General features: G+C 44.2%; 1 protein-coding gene across 3 annotated transcripts in view; it reads right to left on the bottom strand.

Moving 5' to 3' along the window:
* The window catches only part of RAP1GDS1 (Rap1 GTPase-GDP dissociation stimulator 1), a 104,045-nt gene extending 84,290 nt beyond the window's left edge, over positions 1–19,755 (bottom strand). For all 3 annotated transcript variants that reach the window (XM_064148362.1, XM_064148364.1, XM_064148363.1), the window contains exon 1: positions 19,581–19,755. In XM_064148362.1, coding sequence (XP_064004432.1) covers positions 19,581–19,584 — 4 coding nt within the window. In that variant the 5' untranslated portion in view covers positions 19,585–19,755. The remainder of the gene's footprint in view (positions 1–19,580) is intronic.
* Positions 19,756–20,496: the final 741 nt, after the last annotated feature.

Raw genomic sequence — 20,496 nt, 5'->3', positions numbered from 1 at the left:
AGGGAGGGGATTCTGCCCCTTTACTCTGCTCTCTTAAGACCTCTACCTGGAGTACTGTGTGCAGTTCTGGAGCCCCCAACACAAGAAGGACATGGAACTATTGGAGGGAGTCCATAGGAGGGCCACAATGATGCTCAGAGGGCTGCAGCAGCTTTGCTGTGAGGACAGGCTGCAAGAGCTGGGGCTCCACAGCCTGGAGAAGAGAAGGCTTCAAGGAGACCTTACAGTGGCCTTCCAGTATCTGAAGGGGACCTACAGGAAGGCTGGGGAGGGACTACTGACAAGGTCTTGTAATGACAGGTTGAGGAGTAATGGGTTTAAACTGGCAGAGGGGAGATTCAAACTAGATGTTAGGAAAGAGTTCTTTGCAGTGAGGGTGGTGAGACACTGGCACAGGTTGCCCAGGGAGGTTGTGGCTGCTCTGTCCCTGGAGGTGTTCAAGGCCAGGTTGAATGAGGCCTTGAGCAGCCTGTTCTAGTGGGAGGTGTCCCTGCCTATGGCAGGGGGTTGGATGATCTTTCAGGTCCCTTTCAACCTAAACCATTCTATGTAACGTAGCACAGAATGAACTGAAATTCCACTTAGGTTACACCTGAGAATCCGTGTTTCATCACCAGTGTGATTCTGCAGAATTAATTTGTACACACCCAACAACCTTAAGGTCTGCCATCCTCTATTCACTTGCATTAAATGGTTGCTAGTAACTCATGTTGACTTGCAACTGCAAATGCTAATCTAACAAATACTTCTAGGCATTTTTGCAAGTATACAGACTCCTTTAGTTTTCCTACAGTCACAAACATGAAGTATTTATCATTGTTTTAATTAGTAGCAAGAAGTCATAAGTGAGTCTACATAGCCCTATATGAACTGGTTAAACTGCAGGTTTTTGTGTTTGAAAGCAGTATAGCCTGAAGGTAGATACACTTCTGCAATCCTCTGCAGACAACCCTAAACTTCAGAGAATGGCTGAAATACCAAACTGCAACCTCGAAGCACCTTTCAAAAATCTGAGGATTGGAACAACAGAAGTCTTCTGAAGTCCAAAAAAGGTAAGTGCCAAGTTCTGCAGCTAAGGCAGAATAACCTGAGGCATGGATGCAGGCTGGGAACAAACTGCTGAAAAGACCTGGGGGGTGCAGTGGATGCCAAGTAAAACATGAGGCAGCAGCATGCTCTCAAGGTAAATAAAACAAGCTGTATATTGGTTGTATTAGGAGCATGGCCAGCAGGGCAAAGGCTCTGCTTGATGCTTGGCAAGGATTTGTATCCCAAAATTCATTGTCTTGTTCTTGGTGTCACAGACCAAGGGTGCTGTAAAACTGGGGAGAGTCTATGTCAGGGCTACCAAGATAGAGGCATGTGTTCACAACACAGGACATATAAGGGGCAGTTGGTAGCCTCTTTAGTCTGACAAAGAGAAGGCTAAGAGGAGCTGCAGTAACCTGAAGGGGCATAGCCTCTGAAATCTTTAAGCAGTGAAGTCATACATGACCTGGTTCTAGTGTTGGCAACAGTTCTGGTTTCAAAAATCCTTCCAAGTGACCCCTCTGTATTTCTTCTGTGATTCCATGCAACTGTTGACATTTCAGCTCAATACACCTTCACTGTTTCTACACAGAGCTCATTACAGTGCCATCAGGGAGGACATGTTTATTACAGGTACATCTAAGTCTTCCTGTGTGACAGAAATGTAAATGCTTGGTCATACTAAGAATTAGCAGAGCACAGATTGGAAAATCCTGATCTGACCATTCCTGCTCTCTAACTTTTGTGTAACAGATCTTTTCTTCCCAAAGATCCAAGTAACCCTTTTGTTCTACAAAAGGCAGCACTTCGGAGCTCGAGAAGAAAACTCCTCCAAACACAGGTAACAGAGGACTTCTTTATATGAATAAAATTATTTCCTTTCTCCTCCTAACAAACTCCTTATTTTTTATTGTGATATTCTTATCTTGCCTTTGCTCAACAGCCTATTTATGGTTGGTGCTGCTTGAATTCTCACATATGAGAAGACAGACTGTGATTATAAAATGTCACAGAGGTTAGGTCTTACTATTGGGAAAAAGCAACATGTTGAGTATGATGCAAAATCATCTTGATTCGTAAATCCTTCAAATTATTCCAGAAGGCTCTGAGCACTGTTTTAAAGAACTGAGAAGACAGTCTCCTTTACACTGTGTTCTTTGGTTGTAAGGGCAAACAAAAAGAGCTTGAATGAAGCTTTCTTCTGTAGCAATATTTTAATACTGAGGGAAGATTATTAATTATTTTTATCTCTGGGGAAAAAAAAGTATTAAAAATTTCAATTATGGTTTAAAAAAGAATCTTGAGATTTGTGATATGACAGCGTGCATGACATAAATGGAACAGAAGCAGCACAAGGGAGACTTTGGGAACTGTTTACTAGTGGAGCTACAAAAATACATTAACTCTCACATTCCTATTAAAACAAGTGCTTAGGAACTTCCCAGCCTATTAATTATTGGGACATGTGTATATAAGGAAATAATTATCAAAATACCCAGGTATCTGAAGGGGACCTACAGGAAGGCTGGGGAGGGACTACTGACAAGGTCTTGTAATGACAGGATGAGGGGTAATAGGTTTAAACTGGCAGAGGGGAGATTCAAACTAGATGTTAGGAAAGGGATCTTTGCAGTGAGGGTGGTGAGACACTGGCACAGGTTGCCCAGGGAGGTTGTGGCTGCTGCCTCCCTGGAGGTGTTCAAGGCCAGGCTGGATGAGGCCTTGAGCAACCTGTTCTAGAGAGAGGTGTCCCTGCCTATGGCAGGAGATTGGAACTGGATGATGCTTGAGGTCTCTTCCAACTTAAACCATTCTATGATTCTATGAATAGGAGCTGTGGTCTGAACACAGGCCTTTGAAAATAATTGCTTGAATTCTAGCTGTCATTATAACACCATATGCACCTTGGCATCTCCTCTAATGCTGCAGTGTCACACTAGATAACCACCTCTTAGGACCAATGTTTTCATACATATTGAAGCAGCATCTCTTTTGCACAACATGCCTTTCAATTGTTAGGCTACTTATTTACTTTCATGAGTCAGAGTTCAGTGTAAAAACACAGTTTCCACTATTTCCCATTTCCCTAACTGGGTCAATAGCAGCATTCTGCAATACATGAACTAGACCAGTGGGCGGTGTCCCTGCCCATGGCAGCTGGGGGTGAAGCCAGATGATCTTTGAGGTCTCTTCCACCTCAAATCATTCTATGGTAGAGTCACAGAATTAGTCAGGGTTGGAAGGGACCACAAAGATCATCTAATTCCAACCCCCCTGCCATGGGCAGGAACACCTTACCCTAGATCAGCCTGGCCACAGCCTCATCCAGCCTGGCCTTAAATACCTTCAGGGACAGGGCCTCAAACCTGGGGCAGCCGGGAACAGCTCAGGAGAACAGCACCAGTAAAAGGTCCCTGACAGGTGCTGGGTGCTGTCTCTGGGAGACCAAGGGCATGGGGAGGGCGAGATGCCCACCACAAGCTGTCCACCACATTGCCCTCAGCTCAGCAGTTGCATATGGGGTGAATGGGTGAACACAAAAAAGAAAGGCACTGCCACTTTATCACTGAAGATTTGACTTCACAGCATCGCTCATGCAACTGCTGGGGGAGGGGGGTGCTTCTGGGGGTTGGTTTTTTCTTTGTTTGCTTTGATCTTTCTCTTTTTTTTTTGTCTTTTTATACTACCTGTTCTTTCCAGTGCTTGAGAAGTCAGATTTCCCCATCTGTGCCTGACATCACACTGAAATGACTAGTCTTAGAATCACAGAACGGTTCAGGTTGGAAAGGACCTCAATTATCATTCAGTTCCAACCTCCCCGCCATAGGTAAGGACACCTCTCACTAGAACAGGTCGCTCAAGGCCTCATCCAGCCTGGATGAGAATAAAAGTGCCAACTGTCTTCTGCAGCAAATACTCCAGGGTACTGTATCTGCAGCCTCTTCTGGCATCCACAGCTGAGTCACAGCAGCCTCAAAACTGCATACAGATTTTAAAACCATTAATTCCACTAAACTGTGATGAGTACTTTAAAATGAGACTCCAAGTAATCTCAAATATGAAGGCATCATGTGTATCATTTTATTACTTACCACATCATTACCCATTACCCTATGGGCATTTATGAGCAGGCAGAATACATAAGCTACAGTTTGGGCCCAGTTACCATCTTAAATCAAACTTGCCTTCACTTTATGCATAATAAAGGACACTGGAGAACTGAGGCCATAATGTGACTACACAGAGGCTTCAGCAGCAATGCTTGTTTCAAGACATTACCTTTGCTAAATACTCTGCTCCAATATAGTATCATTTAAAACTACAAGATATACTTAAACTTGTCATTCCACAGAGATTTCTGTATTTAATTCAAAGAAGTCATGTCTGGGCTAGTTTGAGCCTAGCTGGGATATTTTGGTGAGAGTAATTAGATTATAGGCTGTGAAAAGGAAACAATGGTGATGTCTACTGCACTCACAGGGTTGCTGAGATGTGTAAAAATAAGAACACAAACATAGATAACAGAGTTGCTCTCTGGCTTTGGCTGCCTCCCTTCTCTCTCTAACCTGCTCTCTGTGTAACTAATCCTTCTGCTTCCTAACTCCCCTGGCCAATTCTCCAAACTCACCTTGAATGTAAGGCAAAGTCTGGGATAAGGTAGAGGGGTGGAAGGCAAGTGGAAGGGTGGTTGGGAGCCCCTCCTGGAGACTCTGGTTTCTTGGAGGGCTGTTGTGTCTCTGTATTACTTTTCAGCTTGTATATTTCTGTATACAGCTGTATATATCTTGTAAATACCTGCTTGTATATTGTACTAAGCTGTAAATAGAAAGCTTCATTCTAATTTACAGATCGACTGAGTCTAGTTTGGGTGCTTTTCATAAGGGGCAGGGGGGTGCAGGTAACACCCAAACCATCACATCTTGACACCAAATAAGTTTTATTTACATTAAGTTAATGCCTCTTTTTAAGCTCTGTGTTGAGCATGCAGATCTTTCACGTGAAAGTAACCCGACTTTCTTCTCTAACGATTTTACTTGACCCTTAGATTGCATTAGATGAAGCAGAAGAAACCTCTAGAATTAAAAGATTCAAATGATACACTGAATTCTGGGGACAAACAAGTTCCACAAATATAGAGCAGAAGAATAAGCTCAAGTAAACAAGCAGAATTTGCCATTAAACTTACACTGTCCTTCTGAAGGTCTTAGAAAACGATACCAAAGACATACATGTCCTACAGAATGAAAGCTTAAGTACAGAACCCTTTACTGTTACATAAATAGAATAACCACAGAGGATATCAAAAACTTACTCTGTGCTTTGAGAAATAAAAAAAATAAGTGTTAAACCAACAGCATTTTCCTTCCAAATTGTGATCAAAACCAGAAAAACCTTCTTCTATTAAAACAGCTGCTTTTACAAGAAGTTTGAGGAAAAGAAAAAATGCTAAAAATACTGAGGACCTTGCAAGAATTCCTGAATTTCCAAGTCTGATATCTTAATCACAGAGTTGTATCTCTATCTGCCCAAGCAGCAACTAATCTTAACCCACCTGCAGGCTCTTCAGCATAGTTCTGATTTTAAGGAGGTGATTTCTGGTAATGGGGCATAAAAAAAGAGGATCATATATTTATTATTTTTTAAGCATAAAAAACAGGCCTAGCACACAAGGCCTTTGAAGAAAGGCTCAGGGAACTGGGGGTGTGCAGCCTGGAGAAGGGGAAGCCCAGAGGTGATCTCACTGCTGTCTACAACAGTGAATGATCAATAGCTTATGTCTAGGAAAACACTGGGCAGGGCAGGGGTAGAATGCAGGGAAATACACTGATACACAGCCAGGAAGAAAGAGACTGGTAGATAGTAGGCTGGACATGAGCCAGCAGTGTGCCAAATGGAATCCTGGCCTATATCAGAAAAAGTGTGGCCAGCAGGACAAGGGAGGTTATTCTTCCTCTGTACTCAACACTGGTCAGGCCACACCTTGAGTGCTGTGTCCGGTTCTGGGCTCCTCAATTCAAGAGAGATGTTGAGGTGCTGGAACGTGTCCAGAGAAGGGCAACAAAGCTGGCGAGAGGCCTGGAACACAGCCCTGTGAGGAGAGGCTGAGGGAGCTGGAGGTGTGCAGCCTGGAGGATGCCCAGAGGTGATCTCATTACTGTCTACAACTACTTCAAGGGAGGTTGTAGCCAGGTGAGGTTGGTCTCTTCTCCCAGGCAACCAGCAATACAAGGGAACACAGTCTTGAGTTGTGCTGTGGGAGGTCTAGGCTGGATGTTAGGAGGAAGTTGTTGGCAGAGAGAGTGATTGGCATTGGAATGGGCTGCCCGGGGAGGTAGTGGAGTTGCTGTTCTTGGAGGTGTTGAAGAAAAGCCTGGATGAGGCACTTAGTGCCACGGTTTATTTGACTGGACAGGGCTGGGTGCTAGGTTGGACTGGATGATCTTGGAGGTCTCTTCCAAACTGGCTTATTCTATGATAAAAGGGGTCAAGCAGAAGAGTTTCTGTCAAGCAGAAGAGTTTCTGTTTCAAAAAACATTGCCAAAGACTAAACCATTTTGCATAATGTGCCTATTAAAGAACTTCCATGATTTTTGCAAAGATGGTTACATACATATAAAAGGCTCTTTCATTAATGACCATTTGTGATTTTTGAGAAGAAAGCAGTTTGGTTTATATAGTTGCTCAGTATGCTGGCTTCCAGGTGACATCTTGCTGTTGTAGTAAGTGAAATAAAGAAAAATGTTCAAAACTGGAAGAGCTAAGTAGGCTAAAAACAGTCCCTCAACTTTTTATCAGAAAGACTATTTAATATGAACTTAAAGAAAAAAAGGGAAAACTAAAACATGCCCACCCCTTGATAACATAAAGCCCTGTATTATCTAGGGTATTTCTTTCCCCAGACATCTGTTTTGAACCAGGTACATGCACTAAACTCAAATTTCACATTCACAAGAGAGCTCTTCCACTCTCTTCCAGAGACTGTATAAGTCTTAAATTCTACCTCATTCTCAACAGACCACAAAAGAACTGTGCTGCCTTTGCTCATAAAGGGAGAAGTTATGGTCATCATAAAGATAAACAGTCACTTCAGGTCATTTCTGGGACCAAAATGCATTCTGAAGAAGTGTATGAATTGATTTTTATTTCTTTCCACCATTCTTGCCTTTGGAGCATTAAATGTCTGCACTCTGATAGATATCCTTAGAAGCATAACATGTAGTAGTCTCACAAAGAGGGATTCCTAACATTTTCAAGGAGTATCAGTATCAAAAGCTACCATCTAATGGCTACAAAGCAAGGTTCTAAAACAGACTTCTGAAAACATATTTTTTCTCTTTCCCCTATGCTGCTAGAAGATAAAACAAAGGTAACTTGAGTACTCTGTCCAGTTCTGGGCTCCTCAATTTGAGAGAGAGTTGAGATACTGGAATGTGTCCAGAGAAGGGTGACAAAGCTGATGAAAGGCCTGGAACACAAACCCTATGAGGAGAGGCTGAGGGAGCTGGGGGTGTGCAGCCTGGAGAAGAGGAGGCTCAGGGGTGACCTCATGGCTGTCTACAACTACCTGAAGGGAGGTTGTAGCCAGGTGGAGGTTGGTCTCTTCTCCCAGGCAACCAGCAACAGAACAAGGTGACACAGTCGCAAGTTGTGCAGGGAGAGGTTTAGGCTGGATGTTGGAAGGAAGTTGTTGGCAGAGAGAGTGATTGGCTTTGGAATGGGCTGCCCAGGGAGGTGGTGGAGTCGCCGTCCCTGGAGGTGTTGAAGAAAAGCCTGGATGAGGCACTTAGTGCCATTTTCTAGTTGACTGCATAGGGCTGGCTGCTAGGTTGGACTGAATGATCTTGGAGGTCTCTTCCAGCCTGGTTAATTCTATGATAACTTGATGTATTTTAACAACTTATGACACTGTGCTTACTGTTCCTTTTGCATGAGGAGGATGTTCTGATATGATGATCTCCATGTTATATTTGTTTCTTCTTTGATATAACAAATTATATAAACTATGTCATTCCCTCCATTTTTAAGAAAAATGGAGTTCACCAAATCTTGATCACAGGATATGGCTCTTAATTTAGTGTTACACGTTAGTATAGCACTGTACCTATGAATAACACATTTTAACAGTGCTTCTGATGGTCAGTGGGAGTCCAATGTTTGCCTATTTCCCTCCAATTGTATAAACAGGAGAGCAAATATAATTACATCTTGAAGGGTTAGGGTGATATATGCTATTTTACATGGTTTCACCAAAACAGGACAGTTTAAGCTCCACTACTTCTGAGCCAGATCCCAGTGACTTCAGTGGCATCAGTGTGGGCTTTGTGTGGGTACAAGAATGCTGTATAAATAGTATTTACATGAAGAGGGCCCATTTCTGTACAATTTATTTCCTAAGAGACACATTCTTCCCTGTATTCACATTCATTGTACATTAGGCAAACCTGAAGCTTGATTCTGATATTTAACTGAAGGAGGGGGAAAAAAAAAATCACTTCAGCTCTTGAAATCAGAACTCTTTCCTCAATAAAGAAAGTAGAAGGGGCAGATCATGGAAGATGCTGTCACATTTAATTAATAAAGACAGAACAAGAGGAGGAGAAAGAGTGGGAGATGGGAGGAAAGAAGGAAAAGAACAGATAACAAATAATGAGAAGCTCAACATGAGCCAGCAGTGTGCACTTGCAGCCCAGAAAGCCAACCAGAGCATGGGCTGCACCAGCAAAAGTGTGACCAGCAGGTCGAGGCAGGCAATTCTCCCTCTCTACTCTGCTCTGGTGAGACTCCACCTGGAGTACTGTGTGTAATTCTGGAGTCCCCATTACAAGAAGGATGTGGATGTGCTGGAGCACGTCCAGAGAAGGGCCACGAGGATGATCAGAGGGCTGCAGCAGCTCTCCTATGAGGACAGACCGAAAGAGTTGGGGCTGTTCAGTCTGGAGAAGAGAAGGCTCAGAGGTAACCTTCTTGTAGCCTTTCAGTATCTGAAGGGGGCCTACAAAAAAGCTGGGGAGAGACTTTTCAGGGTATCAGGAAGTGACAGGACTAGGGGGAATGGAGTGAAGATGGAGATGGGTAAGTTCATGTTGGTTGCAAGGAGCAAGCTCTTCACTGTGGGAGTGGTGAGAGCCTGGAATGAGTTGCCCAGGGAGGTGGTTGAGGCACCATCCTTGGAGGTGTTTAAGGCTAGGCTGGATGGGGCTCTGGCCAGGCTGATCTAGGGTAGGGTGTCCCTGCCCATGGCAGAGGGGTTGGAAGAAGATGATCTTTGTGGTCCCTTCCAACCCAGACTGATTCTGTGATAACTGGAGGAGGTAGAGAGGAAGAAGACATTATAGTAAACTGGGCAATGAAATAAAGAAACCTGAATAAATAGGATGTCTGTGGAAGACAGTGCAAAAGAACTTTCAGATAAAATAGAAAAGACTTGAAGAAAATAAGCATGTTGTAACAACAGAGAGAGAAGTGTGGGGTTTGCCTGGAAAGAGCATCATGTATTTCAGGCACTGCTGCACATAAATGCATTGGTAAACGAGAGGTAAACCCTCTCACAGAGCAGACATAAGCAAATAAAAACAACAAAAACCAAACCCAAAGCCCTGGCAACAGCTACTGAACCCAGCCAGTAAATTCCCACATTAACCTTATGGAATAAACTTTTTTTTTCAGCCAGATAGTTTTTTTGGGAGGGATTCCCCCGTTATTCTCAGGAAACATTTACTACAGTGTCTACAAAGCATTTTTGGCTGACCAATGAGAAATTCTGAAAAGAGCTTTGTTTTCAGTTAAGGATTTGTCTTCAGCATGTAACATAGGTCCCATGCCAGACAACTGTTTGCACAACAATAACCCAGTCTGCAAAACATGCTGTGGAAAAGCTTTCACTTCATAAAATCATAGAATCAAGCAGGTTGGAAGAGACCTCCAAGATCATCCAGTCCAACCTAGCACCCAGCTGGGTCCAATCAACCAGACCATGGCACTAAGTGCCTCATCCAGGCTTTGCTTCAACACCTCCAGGGACAGCAACTCCACTACCTCCCTAGGCAGCCCATTCCACTGCAAATCACTCTCTCTGCCAACAACTTCCTCCTAACGTCCAGCCTAGACCTCCCACAGCACAACTTGAGACTGTTGCTGGTTGTCTGGGAGAAGAGACCAACCCCCACCTGGCTACAGCCTCCCTTCAGGTAGTTGTAGACAGCAATGAGATCATCTCTGGGCCTCCTCCAGGCTGCACACCTCCAGCTCCCTCAGCCTCTCCTCACAGGGCTGTGTTCCAGGCCCATCACCAGCTTCATCACCCTTCTCTGGACATGTTCCAGTATCTCAACATCTGTCTTGAATTGAGGGGGCCAGAACTTTATGTCTCTGATCCTTGATTGGACTAAAGCACCATCCATTACAGTCATGTTCCACCATCTCTTTCCCTCAGTCAAGAATGTTTTCCTGCTTTTCCCCTAATTCCACATGCCAGAAGCCAACATGTCTGTCTATCTTCCTTCAGCTTTGTGAAGAACCAGGTAAGAAAAGAGAATGCCCAGCAGGTTCTGCAGGATGAGAGCAAATGTATTCAATGTAAACTGTAATAACAGTTTTCTCAATGTATTTAATCATGCCTGACATTTTTACAACAAATGTGTTCACAGACAGGTGTTACATCATAGGTGGCCTTTTTTTTTTCTCCTCATAGAACATCTTGTTCCTGAAATCAGGATAGAGGAAAATGAAGATGACAAAGGTATGTGTGAAAACACCTTGCAGCAGCTCATTGCTGCTTTCACTCCTCTTGATGGTCACATTCACTCCATTTCCTGCACACTGCTCAGTGAAGTTCAGCAGGGGGGTCTTATATTGTACAACAGAGTCCTACCATGACCAGCATCCCAGTGACTTCCAGCATGCACACTGGAAGAGACTGCTGAAGGAAGTGGTCATATATGAAGATGCTATTGCCAGGTACATCAGACTCAGAAAACTGACTTCAGTCAGTTTCCTCTAGAGGCCCAGGAGGGACAAGTTAAACATCTGTGGTCTGAGAAGATTTAGAGAAGAAAGATGTGTACAATCCTCCTTTGGTTTTAAATCTCATTTCTCTTCCCATGCTTTGTTCCTGCTGTCAAGATAAACTGGCATTTTGATTTAAGGGAACTGTTCCAAAGCCTTCATGTAGCACAAGTAGCTATTTGGCAGTACTGAGCTCAACTTACGCCTGCAGGATACTGGGTGCTGTTGACTGCAATCACAATGGGCATTTCTCCACAGAGAAGGGATACAGGAATAAACTTAGCAAGGCTAGAGAAGGGAATAAGGTTTGCTACTGGCCCTGTAAATAGTGACATGTACTTGCAAGGTTGCATTTAAGGCCAGAAATGTAAAGTAGTACTATTAGTAGCTGGATTGTCAAATTCAACACCAAAGACAGGAAGCATTTCTGATACACTCCCAGGAGAAGTTCCTAGGTGCCAGAGAGCAGGATGCACTCAGCAACACGCAGACCACCCCAGCCAAACTCTCCACTCACCCTAGAGACCATATTTTATGACTTCTACATTTAATACCTAGGATAATAGAATTTTCAGCTTCCATCCATTATCACAGAATTAAACCACGTGGTACAAGGCAATTTTAGTTTCCAGTCTGGGTATAACTAAAAGCAAAAGAGGGAGAATGGAGTTCATAAAATGATGGATATAACAGTCTCTTCAAACTGCAGACCTCTATTGTATGGAATACAGGATGAGAATGCTGTTATATCTAGGGAGTTTTTTAGACTAGTGTAATGTAGAGATAAAGACATTTACTGAGACATGGAGAAAGGAATAAGGATAGGATTTCAACTGCAGGTTTTGTGCCCTGATGCTCCACATTAGTGTATCAGGAAGGTCATAAAAAATGCACAGACAGCTGATAGTGGATGTGCAAACTCAAGACTACCAGGAGATGCTGAGCTGTCACCTCAACAGGTCTCAGGTCTCCCAGACAGAAGCCTGTTCCCCACAGGCTCCCTGGCAGCCTTGATGTCCCTCTCCAAAGTTCTGCTCAATCCTCATCACATCATCCACATCACAGTGCTTAGCTGCTCTCCTCCTTGAATCTCAGACTTCTCACTCAGTCTCCATCTCTGTCATAATTTTCATATTATTCTCTATCCAGTTTTCCCTCCAAGTATGTTTGCAGAGCACAGGCAGTAAACGTGAAAGAAAGGCTGCTATTTTCTCCATGAATTTAAAAACCTGGTTAACTGCATCTAATCAAATATTGAAATAACTTGTCAAATCTGAGTCAACTGTGATAGGATAAATTGAACTTACACACACTCTTTGCATTTTTCTTCAAAATTATGTCCATGAGGCTGGTAAGTATCAGTGCATAGAACTAACTGACGGATTTAGAATCACAGAATCAGTCTGGGTTGGAAGGGACCACAAAGATCATCTTCTTCCAACCCCTCTGCCATGGGCAGGGACACCCAACCCTAGATCAGCCTGGCCAGAGCCCCATCCAGCCTAGCCTTAAACACCTCCAAGGACGGGGCCCCAACCACCTCCCTGGGCAACCCACTACAGGCTCTCACCACTCTCAGGCACCGTCCCGGGGGGGTCTTCAAGAAAAGACTGGATGAGGCACTTAGTGCCATGGTCTAGTTGATTGGATAGGGCTGGGTGCTAGGTTGGACTGGATGATCTTGGAGGTCTCTTCCAACCTGGTTGATTCTATGATTCACGGTAAAGAACTTCCTCCTCACGTCCAGCCTGAACTCACCTATCTCCAGCTTTGCTCCATTAAACAACATTGATTAACTTTTGTGAATCTCCCTGAGCTATCACCAACACAATTAATAGGTCAACGTTTTAATAACATCTCAGAACTGTTTTGTGCCTCAGATGTTCCCATAATATATGACTAGGAAGCAGTAAGAGCTGTGAAACATGAGGAAAATGCAACCTAATAGTGAAATGGATCACTTAAAGGACTTCCTTTGCAAAAGTGGGATTGTAAAAAAAATTCTCTGGTTGGACTTGATGATCTTGAAGGTCTTTTCCAACCTGCTTGATTCAGTGATTAAATGAACAGCAGTTAGGCAGTTTTGAGATCTGACAAATTCTCCTAGATACCTGCTGACTTTGTCATCTACTTGAACTACATCTTAAGATGGGTAACAGATTACCATGGTTCCTGCATAAAGACCCCTAGACTGGAACCACATAACTTTCAGTCTCAATAAACATCACCAAGCTGTGTGCACAGATTTAAAGGTTCCTTGAACCACAGCCATTTGTTCCAGAGTTTACAAATTCTACTAGGCATATCTGGAGCACATGTAAATTTTAATACACAACAGCTATTTTTTCAGCTAGAAGGGAGATTAACATTGAAAAATCTGTAGCTTTTAACAATCATTACTATCATATTATACTAAAACACATTTTGTTCGGTTGCCATTATATTAAAATTTGTTGATAGAAAAAATTTACTAGGCCAGCTCCAATACAAACAGGACCTGAAAGCTTGTACTTCCAATGAAAGCTACTTAAAAAAACCACCTTCCTAGGAAAATCTCCTTGTCCAACTAAAATTGAAACTGTCATTGAAAAAAATCCTCCATTAGCTGGAGAACACATGTGAACATTTTAAGACTCCTTATTCCAGAAGCTTAAACATTCCTAATCTATTTTATCGGGAAACAAGGCAGAATTTGAAATGCAATGCCTCCAACAGTATCAAGACAGCAGGGATGCTCGTCTTCTTGAACACACTGCATGTGAATAGATCCAGGTGGAGTAGTCCACAGTGGGAAGTGGGTTATCTCTTATGTAAGTAACTAGGTCACTATCTAATGCCCCTGTGTTATCCTAAAACATGAATTACATCCTGCAACCGAGTTAAGAAGGGATAACAACCAACCTGCTTGACAGATGGCATAGAAGAATCTCCGTAGCTTTCAAATGGTGATGATACCACTCTCCCCTTTATTTAACAAATGCTATTTTATGTTACTATCATTCTCTTTTTTCTCTCTCTTTTCTTTTTAGTAAAAAAAAAAAAAAAAAATTATAATTAACTTCTCAGAACTTCCAGAAATAAATCAGCTTTAATTGAGGAAGATGAAAAATTATGAGTCTTCTCAAGAACTGTCAGATGGTACTACAAAAAAAGAGGGTTAAATTTATCTGATTTTATTTGCTTTTATACCAGTTTGGGCTTTTTTGTGTGTTTGGGGTTTTCTGTCTTCAGGGTTTTTTTGGGGTGGGGGAATGGAAGGCACAGGGTAGAACTCTTAATTTCTCCTATTTCTTATGTTGCTCCACTTATCCATTATTATAGAATCCTAGAATCAAGCAGGTTGGAAGAGACTTCCAAGATCATCCAGTCCGACCTAGCACCCAGCCCTAGCCAATCAACCAGACCATAGCACTAAGTGCCCAATCCAGTCTCTTCCTGAACACCTCCAGGAACGGCGACTCCACCACCTCCCAGGGCAGCCCACTCCAATGACAAGTCACTCTCTCTGTGAAGATTATCCTTGCTTTTCCTCTGTTTCTTGTATTTCTATCACTCCTCAAACTCCCCTTAAGGGATTTTTGTTCCCTTCTATTCCTGTCTTGGTACCTTTCTCATTTCCTCTATTACCACTTTGTTTCCTTCAGGTTTCTGCTGTTCTTTTACCCATTCTCTTCTCACTGTCATTTTGATGCTATAGAAATCAGATGTTCCTCAAAGACTTCTGAAACTACCTCTGAAAAATCTGTTCTCAGGAAGCAAATTAATGAAGTCTTTAAAGACAAAAATCAGTTGCTTTCAGTCTCACATATCAAAAAAAAAATAATCACAACTATTGGCCTGAATATAGGAGCAGTATTCATTAAGTCAAGTCAGCCAGACTAACTTAACTTCTCTGGCTGCTTCAGCAGTACATTTTGAGGAACTTGAAGTAAAAAGTTGCAGTCTAAATGCAATTTCCTGTGTGTTTGTTTTACAGTCAAGACTTCCCAAAACCATTCTTTTAGGAAATGACAATACAACATTTTATACTGGTTCAAACTAGTGTATTGTGGCTCACTAGAACTAATACATTGGTGTTGCTGGAAATCCGTCTTACCAAAAACTTGGAAAGAACAAAAAAAAAATATTTTGTGCAACTGCAGTGTCTTTTCCAAGCAGTTTATTTAGTTGACTTGCATTTCTTATAAGATAACACTTAGGACAACTCTCAAGTGAGGAGGTTTTTTATCTTAGCTTTTATTCCTCTCACATCTGAGGCCGCTGATTAAATTCTTTAACAAAAAAGAGGCAAGTTTACTCCTAATCTTCTCAGAAGCAATATTGCACACAGCCATGTCTGAAGGTTTCTGTCCTCAAACCTCCTTTAGTTCCGGAGCTGACATCCAGAAGACAGGCAGTGCCTTGTTACAGCCTGACCTGTGGTTCTGTTTGGTGTTTGGTCATGGCCAGGCTGACTCCAAAACTTGATATATAGTTGCATGTGGTAATTCTTTAAGTGGAAGACAACTTACAGTATATTGGGAGGAGAGAGGCAATATAAATCTCTGTCCTAAAATCATAGAATGATTAAAGTTGGAAGAGACCTCAAAGATCATCTAGTTTCAACCCTCCACCATAGGCAGGGACACCTTGAGCACAGGCCCTATGAGGAGAGGCTGAGGGAGCTGGGATTGTTTAGCCTGGAGAAGAGGAGGCTCAGGGGTGGTTGTGGCCAGGGGGAGGTTGCTCTCTTCTCTCAGGTGGCCAGCACCAGAATGAGAGGACACAGCCTCAAGCTATGTCAGGGGAAATTTAGGCTGGAGGTGAGGAGAAAGTTCTTCACTGAGAGAGTCATTGGACACTGGAATGGGCTGCCCGGGGAGGTGGTGGAGTCGCCGTCCCTGGAGCTGTTCAAGGCAAGATTGGACGTGGTACTTGGTGCCATGGTCTGGCCTTGAGAATTGTGGTAAAGGGTTGGACTTGATGATCTGTGAGGTCTCTTGCAACCTTGTTGATACTGTGATACCTTCCACTAGAACAGGTCTCTCAAAGCCTCCTCCAACCTGGCCTTGAACACCTCCAGGAAAGGGGCAGCCACAACCTCCCTGGGCAACCTATTCCAGTGTCTCACCACCCTCACTGTAAAGGGTAGTGAGACCCTTTCCTAACATCTAATCGAAAACTCCCCTCTGCCAGTTTAAACCCATTGGCCCTTGTCCTGACAACAGTGTAGCGAAATTGACAGCACTTAAGAGGTGAGGATCCCACAGAACCACAGGCGTTAAAAGGGACCTTGAAAGATCATCCAGAACCCAATGTCCCTGCTACAGCAAGACAACCTATGACAGGCTACTAAGTGACTAGTTTAGACAAATCCTGATGTGATAAAACTACTTTTACCTCAACCAAAGCAAAACGGAGCCTGGAAACTGATCCCCTTGCACCAAATACATCTCCATTCTCAGAGCAGCCAGGTCCCTGCTTGCAGCCCAAATGTTTTCTCTCAAGTCAGAGCAGAGATCCTGGACACCACAGGCACAGGAGGGACCTAGATACAGTTCTCTTTCTCAGTGCTATTTAAGCATGGCTGTAGTTAAGACTTGATTCAACATGTATTATGTTTTAAAAAATCGAGTTCACACAAAAGCATCATGCAAACATTCCTTAAATAACTGCTGGTGCCCAGACAGAACTGAGCCTTGACAAATACAGCTTCTGTACCTTACATATCCAGTCACTGGGCTATTACTGCTAGGCACTGTAAAAAGAGTCGAGCAGGTTTCTTCCAGTCTGTTGTCCACCTAAGCACCTAACTGTGTATTAAGTTTCAGAGTAGAGAGTACCTTCCATTTGCTGCTAACAAAATGGAAAAATACTTACAAGTTTACACTATTGTAGACCACAAGAACACTTCAAACAAACTGATATGTGCCATTAAAAAATAAAATGGTGATGTGTATTTGTATTCTAGACAAAAACTCTTAGATGTGGTGTTTCTCCACTTTTTGCAGCCCGTGGATTACTGCTGGGCTAACTGCAGCCTGCTTACAGTAACTATCACAAGACACTGCTCTAAAATGAAAGGATCTTCTTGAGTACAGTGTTTTTGAGAGTACATCAGTTGTGAGTTTTTGAGGTTAAAGGAAGAATAGCCTGGGGAAAGGGGTAACTGAGAAGTAAAAAAGCTATAATTGGTCTTGCAAAAGAAGCACTGGTGGATGAACATGTCATCTCAAGAATTTAAAGTGTTCTACTGCCAAGAGTACCTAAAGCAACCTGTCTCTTCAACCCAAAAGTTGAATATTGCTTAAACTGTACTCAGACATAACTTTAAATGCAAGCAACAAAAATAGTAGTTTTGGAAAGAACTGATATTAATAACAGGAGAGAACAACTGCCATGAGAGTGTCTTCAGACAACTACAACCAGAGTGGCTGTAGAGATATTTCTATACAGTAAAGATAGTGCAGATCCATGTCTACATAATGTATTTTTAACAACAGAAATGTTTTGATTTGAGTTAGGTTACATTGGAATTTCACTTTCTATCATTAGTATACAAACCAGCTCATGCCATGCCAACCTTCATAAAGAGAGAATGCATCATATGTTTAACTGCAAGACACAACTACAGTCTGTCACAAAACACTTGTTTGTTGAACACGATTTACGGAACGATACACAACGTACAGAAAGTACAAATTAATCCTTGATTCAATCTTTAGAATTTTCAGCCTTTGGGCAATGCATTACCAAAAAATACTACAGGCTGGATGAGAGAAGCTACTGCACTGCTTGTGTGGACTTAAATATAAATCTTAAATATGGAAAGGCATTAATGATAGTCAACATGAAACTGATTTCAGTCCTTGACACTAGGAATAACAAGATCTGCTGCCTTGATTTAAAAAAACAAAACAAAACAAAAAAACAGTGGAATCAGGCCTGATACATTAAGTGAGAGGGGAAAAAAATCCTCTATTTTCACAAGCAATCTTTCTGGCCAATTATGGATAAGTGCTCATAGAATTTACAGGAAAACCACTTCAGCCTTCCTGAAGATAACTGTAATTACCCTTCCTTATGCAGGAAGCCACAGCTGAATCTCACAATGCTTCACAAACTTACCTGCAACCAACGCACAGATGCACCTAAAAAAGGACTGCTGTGCTCATTCTGCACCAGCTTTTCTGAACAGCTTTCAGATGATGCCCTGAAGCATTTTTGGAAGCCAAACCAGAGTTAGCTACAATTAGACTTTGACCAGTATGATGAGATCAACAGTTCTACTTTGTGAATGCAAGCAGGCAACTGAACACAAACTAAATTCTGGTGTCTTTTCCACCCATATGAAAAGAGAAATCTTCACTACACTGTGTAAGTTTTACCTTGATTCTGAATCTGACAGTTACACCTTACACCTGACCTGGGCAGCTTCTGATTTTAAAATTTTCTCCAAAGATTCTTCACTGTTTTAAAGGAGTTAAGTAACTATTTATCTGAGACACCGCAACTGCTTCTTGCCATGGAAACTTCCAGTTAAAAGCGAAAGAAGTGCGATCTACACAGAAACTACCGATTTACTTAAGGCCACAGGAAATGCTGATGTCAAACACAAGCAGAATCCAGGAACTTCCATCTCCTCTCTCTGGTTGCAAACAACTCCTTGGCCATCCAGATCTGCATCTGGCAGACTGGCTGAATCTTTGGCAGCTCAAGGAGGGCACTCCTTACCCATCTCTGCTATCTATATTATAACAAGATTAATGCAAAATCTGTTTTAAAGCAGCTGCTTAACACTGGGAGAGCTGTAGGGCATACAAGAGGAAGGGGTGGAGAAAACTAATCATTTAACACTTCGCAAAGAAAAAAATACTCTACTTTGCAGATTCACACGGCATGCGTTGGAAGCTCCACGCAAGTGGAGATCAGTGTGAAAATACTAAATTTGCAATCTTAAAACAAAAAAAAAAGGCAGAAGTAATATGGCTGCATTAGTGTGTATGAGTAATGCTCTTTCTCTAAGCCAGAGAAATACGAAGATCTTTGTGTCTTCCATAAACAATGTACGGAGATTATAAAATAATCTCCTAAACCTATTACCCTAACTGTCTCCATTATGCAAACAGTAACTGGGAAAGCGTCCTGGGGGGGCCTTACATAACTCCTTGCTCTGAACCCCCCTTCGTAATCGGGCAAATTCTTTTTCCTCGGCCCCACTTGAATCCACACTCCAGAACAAGAGTGCCGTGCGGCGAGCACCGCTGGGCTGACTAGCCGGGCGCCGGGCTGGGCTGGGCTAGAGCCGGCCAGCGCCAGCGCAGAAGCCTCGGAAACTTCGCGCCGCAGGGGCCGAGGCAGTGGCCACGGCAGCTCTGGAGATGCTCGGTGAGACCCGCTACTGCCCCGACCCTCTTCCCGGGCTAAGACACGGAGAGAAGGAAGGTGGCCGATAAGGAAATCGCACCAGTCGCCCCTCCCCGCCTGCCACAGACGGGCGGCGGCGGCCTCCGGGGGCAGAGGGGCGGCGGCACGAGACTGCACGGCGCGGAGCTGTGGAGACTTACCCATGGTGCCGCCGCGACCTCTTTCTCCTCCTCCTTCCCCTCCTGCTGTCGCTGCTGCTACGGCCGCCTCTCCGCCAGCGCGGAGGGAGCCGCGGGAGGCGTGTGCGCGGAACGGGCGGGCGCGGCAGCGGCTCGGAGCCTGCGTGCGGCGCGACTATGAGTCAGGGTAGCACATCCGGGCAAGGCCGCCTGGGAGACACCCCGCCCGCCCGGCGGCACCCTGCCGCTGCTGCCGCTGCCGCTGCCGCCGCCGGGGAGGGGCGGGCAGCCATGGCCGGAGGAGGCGGTGCGTGAGCCGGCCGGGAAGGAGGGAGCTGTGGGGCGGGCTCCCGCGGGGAGGCAGACGTTCCCGCCCCTCGGCGCGGCCCCGGGTCTTCTTTGTTCGAGGGGCCGGAGTGGGGGTGTCCAGCAGGGATCCTGCGGTGGTGAGGGAGTGAGGGGCGCGGGGCCAGCCCTGAGGAGCGTCCGCGAGCGCGCCGCGTGCTGGCTGCCCCACCCCTCTGCTCTGCGGGTGCCTGGGGCCGCTGCTTCATTTTCCCGCTGCCCTGCACCTGTCCGAGTGCCCAAGGCGGGAGCTGAGTGTTAGCAACACCGTAAGGCGGCGTGAGGAACGTGTTTGCCGTTCTGGTCACCCCTAGGTATTCTGAGGAAGGCGGGCCGCCTCGGTTGTGGCTTGTGGTCGGGGCTGCGGGCTGGTGACGGAGAGAGGAGCTGAGAGTGGGCTAGGCAGCGTGGCAAAGGCCGGTGGTCTCTGAGTGGGAAGGCAGCTGCCTCTTGGCAGTCCCCGCAAGGCCCAGGCCCTGCCGAGAGTCCCTGGCCGCAGTGCTCCAGCAGCCCTCCGTCGCGGGGTCGGGACCAAGTTGAACCTACCAGGAGGGGTGGCCAGGTTGTTTATGTTTAAGGATATAGGATCAGC

Source organism: Pogoniulus pusillus, chromosome 9 (assembly GCF_015220805.1).
Source record: "Pogoniulus pusillus isolate bPogPus1 chromosome 9, bPogPus1.pri, whole genome shotgun sequence".
Lineage (NCBI taxonomy): Eukaryota > Metazoa > Chordata > Aves > Piciformes > Lybiidae > Pogoniulus > Pogoniulus pusillus.
The sequence above is the reverse complement of the archived record's forward strand: the minus strand, read 5'-3'. Positions and strand labels throughout refer to the sequence as shown.